This window comes from Antrostomus carolinensis, unplaced genomic scaffold (assembly GCF_000700745.2).
Source record: "Antrostomus carolinensis isolate BGI_N321 unplaced genomic scaffold, ASM70074v2 scaffold12786, whole genome shotgun sequence".
Lineage (NCBI taxonomy): Eukaryota > Metazoa > Chordata > Aves > Caprimulgiformes > Caprimulgidae > Antrostomus > Antrostomus carolinensis.
In genome coordinates this window covers 40,680-48,386 of record NW_010323990.1, presented here as the reverse complement: position 1 = coordinate 48,386, position 7,707 = coordinate 40,680, and the positions used below count along the sequence as shown (strand labels likewise).

The following is a 7,707-nucleotide window of genomic DNA, read 5'->3' as shown; positions in this document are numbered from 1 at the left end:
CCTACTAAACTATCATAATCTGAATGAACAAGTCTTCTTGCCTTCACTCTATTTTCTCCCTTGTCCTGCAGTAGAGCAGAATGAACAAGCAGCTGGATGGATGCTTGGCTGTAGACCAGGGTCAACCTAACCAACCTACTCATTTATCAGTTACTGCATATAACAATCCCCAAGGGTGCTGGTATAAATCCAGTACTACATTCAATACTATCCACCTATAGGAGCAGTTCAAAGATCTTAGCCTCCAAATCATCCCAAAAGACTATTCTTCTGGAGTGCAACAGCTTTCTACTTGCCACATATGAACAAAACTCCCTTAAGCCCCAGGATTCTGTACCTGCTTCTTCCCACAGCAGCCTGGCCACCACATACACACAACACACCAAGCGAACACCACAGCCCTCTTCCACTTTTATTTATGCATGAAGACAGACAGTCACCAACAAGATAATCCATGAGCCAGATGAGCAATGAACTCTGGGTGAGTTGTTACAGAAGAAGAGTTGTTAACACTCACCTTCTGCAGTAGTCCAAGTGCAGCAATAGCATCACGGGAGTTACGAGCCACCACCACAGCCTCCAAGAGGCTGCGCAATGCTTGAACTTGAGGATTCATGGCTAGGGTGTGCGGAATGGACTGCAGGTGCTGCTCCAGTTCTGTCATGCATTTGTCATAGATCTGTGCCACATCATCTGTAGCCCAAGCTTGCTGCTTAAGAGAAAGTGGAAATGAGTGTTTTGTTGTTTGTTGTTTTGTTTTGTTTTTTTTTCCTAAGGACTCTGTTTGCAAAACTCAAATACTGACTTGGCTCTTCTGCTTTGGAAATTATAGCATCCAAAATTTAGACCTCTACAGTACAGTTAGCTATGCTGGCATTTTAAAGAAATATGAGCAAATGAAGCCATGGAAATAACTAGCAAACAATTCTAGCAGTCCTTAAGACCAAGCCTGCATACGAAAACCTGTTCATTATCTCAAAATCCATGCTTGCCATCCATGATCTTCTCCAAAAGTGACCCAAGATGCGAACAAAATGTTTCACTGCTACTAAAGCTACGTGTAGCAATCTTAACTTGCAGATTTTGTCCCAGTTGAGGTTATAACCCTGAACACTGGATATACATTTTATGTTGCCATCAGTTTGGCTTTAAAAGTAATGCATCTTTCAACCACTATTCCCAAGCAATACAAATGCCTGATTCTTACTAGTCTTCTAGGAAACAGAGGTTCTGCAACATTGACCAAAAGGGCTATAGTACTCTCAAGTCAATTAATTCAGAAATCTCTACCTTCATAGGCTGAGCCAAGAATCCTGTAGGCTGAGTTAAGTCATTGGTAGGCAAGAAGCCAGGGACGTTGCGTGCAAACTCTTCATAAACAGCCAGCTGTTTTGGGTCCACACCTCCAACCTTTGCAATGAAAAGAAGAGGCATTACCTCACTGTTTAAGCACTGTGGCAGTAAGAAATGAGGGCAGTTTGTGTAACAGGTAGCTGCTCAGTTACATTCTTAAACAGAGTGGCCTAGACATCAAGAAGTAGGATTCAGCTGCTCTGCACTGGCATCCTCTTTCTCCTGCCACACCTCCTAACAGGAGGATTTTGCTCTACAACTCCAACTCACACTCCCAGAAACAGGAGTAACTGAATACTGGCTTCGTGCGTGTCTGATGCACAAGAGAAATGCTCAGATGAACACACAGTATGTCCTTTAAAGGAAGAGAATATAAAGGAGATAAGACAACGAAACAGACTAGTCATCTTCCAGTGAAAGGAACAGCACAGAACAAGAGACAGGACTTTTGGTGTCCTCAAGGAACTGAGGAAAATGGTATGAACACTCATTTTGGAACAATATATTAATTTATTTCCATTATTAATCAAGCTATTAGTAGTCGCACTGTTAGACAAGACTAACAATATACAGGATTGGTCAGCTGAAGCTGCGCCATCCACTTTTCATTATCAGGAGGAGGAAGATCAGCATCAGAACGTAGGTCAGTTAATATCCTCACCTTTAACCTGATCTGCTCTGGCATCCGCTCAGCCTGGTAAGTTAACACAACAGGATCACAGTACCGACGACCCTCTTGTCTCGCATGTTTTCTGAGCTCAAATTCCTGGGGAAAAAAAAATACAAACACCACACTGAATATTAGACACTGAGTCTGGATGTATATGAGCACATAAATACTTCTAAAAGACAGCAGTCCCATACTTACAGTTGCGAGCCTCTTGTCCATCTCGGGGCCTGCCTTTTCCACAGCTGTCTTCTGGATAAAGCAGCAGGCTAGCTCGCAGTTATCCTGCGCTAACTGGGCAGCTGCCTGCTCCATCATGTCCCTCTGTTGTGGGGAGGCTGCCTATTGAAAACCACAATAATCAGTGAAGGCTGGAAATTTTCCTGCACCACTGCCTATAGAGAACACCAGCAATAAAAAGGAATGCTCTTAGGAACATACTCTTTTGCATGGAATATATAGTAATACATTTAATTTTGCATAGCTTTGAATAAAACATGTAGGCAAGATGACAGTAAAGACTTTCAGCAAGGAACAAAACAGCAGGAAGCTCTCCATCTTCTCCACCAACCTATCTCCAGGGCATAGAAATAAAGCCCTGCTTTAGACTGAGGCACACACAACAGATGCTAATGCAGGAGAAGCAAAGCCTCTCATCACAGCCTGAAAGTTCTTCCACTTCCTAGGTTGTAATCAGAAGATATAAAGGTGCATCACTAACACAGAACAGTACTCCTAAGCTTTTTTCAGGGGGTTCCCTTTCTGATACAGATTTTCTTTTTTCCTTCTTGGAGTCTGCTTAAAGAGAACCTTCAACAGATGGACTTAAAATTTCCAGGGTGCAAAGCAGCAATTCCCACTGGAAATGGAATACACAAAAAAAAGGCAAACAGTCCAATCTACTTAGATTTCCTTGTCCATTAAGATCTACCTCTACTTCATAAATTCCTGAGAACTACACTGCTTCCCTCAAATAAAAGAAATTCCTGCTTGTTAACCCACTTTACACAATACGCCAGATGTGAATTTTTAGATGCCATGTACAGCACTTTCTCTGAAACGCTGTTTTCTATAATTACCCCTTAAGAAAACTTATTTGGATTACAACTGGCCCCGTATCAGTGCCATACATCTTCAGGGATAAAAACAAAATGACTATGTTCCATTTTTATAGCATTTATGACATTTGCAACCACCCCAATGCACAGCGTGAAGTCTTCCACAAAACTTGAATTACTTTTGCTTACACACGTTCTTCAGTGACACATCATACCTGGTAGACAGGCACAGCTGTGACACTGGCTTGCATTCACCCTGTCTCCACAACTCAAGTGTCCCATCTCCACCTTCTCATACCACCCAGAAGATAACTGCCAAGTCTCCAGCTGCCTCCCTATCTGAACTGTAGTCACATCTGATGAACCACCACAAGGCTCCACACCAAAGGAGGACAGAGCACTTTCTCTTACAGTTACTAGCTTGACACCCAAACTCTGAACCATAATTAGCACAGGTGCTAACAGTGGTCACTGGCTCAGCTCGTACATTAAAAGAGCAATACTAAAATTATTTACTCCCATCCTTGTGTGTAAGATGGATGGAACAAGATTCATCTGTGTGCTTTTCCTGCTCTTCATCTCAGCAATCAAGTTACTTGAAGTTGTGTATATGAACGGTCAAGAGTGTTTGAGTCCTGGGAGTTACACCGTAGACTATCCATCCCATACCTGCAGATGTAATTCTTACTAACGCTTTGAGCTCTTTCAGACCACTAAATCCTGCCCTCTGAGCCAGTTATCTTGTTAAGAGAGCAACCCCTTTGCAAAGGGCATTTGCACTGTCACTCCCCAACAGATGGGAAATAGTGATACGCCCTTAAACAAGAGGTAAGCAGTCCCTTATCTTCTCTTCCTTAATCCCCAAAAGGATAGCTGAAAATATCCTCTAGAAAACTCGATGAATTAACAAGCTGTGCAGAAAAATCTTAGTTATATATCTGCTAATAGCACAAGTAACATCTGCCTGAAACAGAGACTCGCTGAGACAATCCAAAACATCACCCGAAAGTCCCAGAATCAATTAAATCCCCCCCACTTTAGCTTTTCTACCTCAAAACCCACAGCAAGATAAGCACTCCAAGGCTTCTGTGATGTGATCAAACTGGAGAGAACGTTGGGACAATATAAAGAGGGAGACTGAAAGTTTGTGCACAACATAGTAAGATCCACCTTACAGGCTTGAGGCTGTTTGACAAGGAGATGTTACTTCAGCACATTTTTTTTTCACTGAAATCCCACAAGTCATGAGGCTTCTGTCCAATAAATTAATCTCCAAACTAGTTAAGTCATGTAATTAATCAACAAGTCTACAATGTGAAGAACTAATGCGCTAATGCTGGATGTCTACAGACCCAGAAGCTGGAAATAAGCTTCAGATGATGCGACTCTTACCCTCAGTGCAGTAGCAAAACTATTTTTCAAGTTGGTAGCTATGCTCATAAGCAAAGGTTCCCTGCAGGTAATCATGGCCATCCCAGCAGTCAGGTTCCGCATCATATGGTGAGCGGCCACACGCATCCGTGACTCCTCCGAATCCAGCGCAAAGTCCTTCCTGACTATCTGCTCACAAGTAGTCATGGCAATCTTAATGGACCGATCGACCACCGGGTGGACGAGCTCTTGCACTGCTCGCTCGATCGCCTGCCGCACGCACTGCTTCAACTGCGGGTGGGCTTGAAACAGCGGGATCTGGAAGAGGATTCAGAGAGTTAAGTAAGAACGAAGTAAATGAGAATCCCATCTACCCCAGACATTCACATTTTCTGAACAACCTCTAAGTTTACCGTCCTAGTTTGTCTACAGTGCAGCACTACTGTGTTCCACATGCAGCTATTACAATATCTCATAATTCTGAAACATCTGACCATATTTCTTCCAAAGTTGCAGCTGAGCACAATGCAAAAACTTAAGAATTAAGTCGCTCTTAAGCTTAAAAGGGCTTCTCTGCTCCTTAAGTCCTGATAGGAACTATCCCAACTGGCACTTATTGCCAGAAAAAGATTGGATACTAATGTAAATGTCACAGCAAAAGATCACTTGACCATGTGATATTTTATTAGCTAATATAACTACTACCCACACCTAATGTTCTCCATTTGATTACTTGTTAGCACTCACCCTCCCCACTACTTTTGAGAAGTGACTCTCCAATAACTTCAGCTTACAAAATGCTGCTCCCACCAGCTGAGATCTGTGGCAACACTGGTGGTACTTCTAGCAAACCAAATCAGCTTTAAAACTTACTGTTGGATTTAAAGTAATATGCGGAGCCAACCCTCCTAAAGAGTAGACATTGATATCGTGGTAACTGTACTGGGGCTGTGGAGGAACCGTGGCTGTACAAGTGGTGCTGGTCGCTGGAGTTGTAGAAGCAGCTATGGAATATAAGAATGTTTATAGGGAACCATTACTGAAAAGCAAGTGTTTATAATGCAAGTATATATTTCTCTTTTAAATCAGCAAGTGATCAAAACCAAAAGTTTGATCATGAAGCCTCCTAAACTTATAAAGAAATTTTTATTGTCCATTTCCCAGCGGTTAGTACCAACCTAACTTCAGCACACATTAGCAGAGCTGTTTGTTATGCCACGGTTTAGCCCCTGACATCGTGTTAACAGATCATCCTACTTCAAGCCCTTCTAAGGAGTAGCTACACACAGCACATCCAGAACTAGTCCTTGGGATGCTTCCATTCCCTTCCCATCTCCGAACTCTGTACACCTACTTCTATTACAAAGCTAGCTGGTGGAGGGAAGCAATTATCCCACTCATGTAATTGGTGCAGCCTCACCTCCAGTACTGGGGGTGGTTTGGGCACCACAGGAGAAAAAGGATCTAAAGCTCCTGGAGAGTGTCCAGAGGAGGGACACAACATTGGGGAAGGGTTTAGAGGGGAAGCTGTACAAGGAGAGGCTGAAGTCACTTGGATTGTTCAGCCTGGAGAAGAGGAGACTGAGAGGAGATCTCATGGGGGTCTAGAACTTCCTCCCAAGGGGAAGAGGAGGGGCAGGCACTGATCTCTTCTCTCTGGCCACCAACACCAGGAGCAGAGGAAAGGGCAGGAAGATGTGGCAGGGGAGGGTGAGGTTGGCCATGAGGAAAAGGTTCTTGAGGCAGAGGGTGGTGGAGCACTGGAACAGGCTCCCCAGGGACGTGCTCATGGCACCAAGCCTGACAAGACTGCAGCAGCATTTGGCCAAGGCCCTCAGGGACAAGGTCTGAATGTTGGGACTGTCCTGTGCAGGGACAGGAGTTGGACTCCATGATCCAAGTTTGTGGGTCCCTTCCAACTCACAACATTTGATGATAAAGCTATCCAAGTGCTCCCAAGCATACAGCACTGTTACAATAGCGTATACAGCTTCACATTTTTCTTTGCAAAAGCATGACCTTGTCTTAAACTTCTATAGTTTCTGGATTCTATATGAAGTGTACTTACTAGTTGTTGTGATGGGTGGTAGCTCTTCTGGCTGCTTCACATCCTTCTTTGGAGCAGAGAGCTGCTCATCCAGATTTTTCAGACGATCCTTATCTTTCAGGAGACTTCCAGGTTTCAGCTCATTGATGTCTAGTGCAAGATTCTTGCAGAGCACCTCAATCTCAAACTTCAGATTCAACTGCACAACAATTCTAGTTTAGGTTATGTCACAAGGAAAATACCCAAAACGTTTACTGGGCCAACTTGATTCCCAAGCTTCCCATTCTAACCCCATGGCTTTTAGTGACTTTAACAGTGACTGAGGATTAGACAAATATTTTGCATGCTGACCTCACAGGAGAAGAGTTTCATCCAAGTTCTAGCAAATTAAGCAATGCCCAATTCTCCCCACACTAAAGCAGCAAGAAGCGAAATTTTGTTGTTCACAACATCCTTCTTGACTGGTACGTCAAGAAAACCTCACACTCAGTAGGTACAGAAAAGAAAAACAGAAGTTTACTTTTAGATCATGTTCTTGATGTAGCTCAGCTAAAACATTCATAATGGCCATTGTCCATGGGTTTGGAGGCCTGAAGACCTACAAGAGAAAGAGGAGAGCAGTATTATCCAAACTTCTTGAATCATTTGAATAACTTATGACTGGCAAGTTTTGAAACATGAACATGCGTGCATACAGCCATGGAGAAGTTTGTACAGCTGCAACTGGGGTTGAATTCATTTAGTATTCTGTTTGACTGGAACCAGATTAGGAAGGTAGTTGAACATTAAACTGGAAACACAATGACTTGGTCCTTCTGAAAGAACAGTTCTATGTCAAGCAGAACTGACAAGAGTTGATCAGGGTCAAAGAGGAGTAGGGAAATTAAAAAAAATAAAATCAACAAATAAATAAATCCTAGAGCCCTTTCAATGGCACCCATCCATCTCAGAGTTCTGCTCAGGGATACCACAGTAAAGTTCAGCTAACACCATCTATTTAGACTGCAAAAAATGTATGAGCCATGTACTCTCCCTCAAAACAGAACTCCTTCACTTTAGGCCCTTACATCCTTTTTCTTTCCATGAAATTAAATCAGTTTGTACTTTGTGAAAAAAGGTAATTACTTTCTGCAATACTTATTTTGCCACTTGAGCAGTAACTCTGTCAGCATAAAGTCACTTACCACGCTCCTCACACTGGATTCTAAGAC

General features: G+C 42.9%; 1 protein-coding gene across 1 annotated transcript in view; it reads right to left on the bottom strand.

The window, feature by feature from the left end:
• LOC104527147 (CCR4-NOT transcription complex subunit 1) overlaps positions 1 to 7,707 on the bottom strand; it is a gene marked incomplete at its 3' end in the record, with an annotated part of 46,161 nt that overhangs the window by 3,593 nt on the left and 34,861 nt on the right. Inside the window, 9 exon segments of the mRNA XM_010170784.2 lie at positions 518 to 709; positions 1,291 to 1,410; positions 2,015 to 2,119; positions 2,222 to 2,362; positions 4,471 to 4,767; positions 5,323 to 5,453; positions 6,518 to 6,695; positions 7,017 to 7,094; positions 7,681 to 7,707. The exon segment at positions 7,681 to 7,707 is cut by the window's right edge and continues 29 nt beyond it. Coding sequence (XP_010169086.2) covers positions 518 to 709; positions 1,291 to 1,410; positions 2,015 to 2,119; positions 2,222 to 2,362; positions 4,471 to 4,767; positions 5,323 to 5,453; positions 6,518 to 6,695; positions 7,017 to 7,094; positions 7,681 to 7,707 — 1,269 coding nt within the window.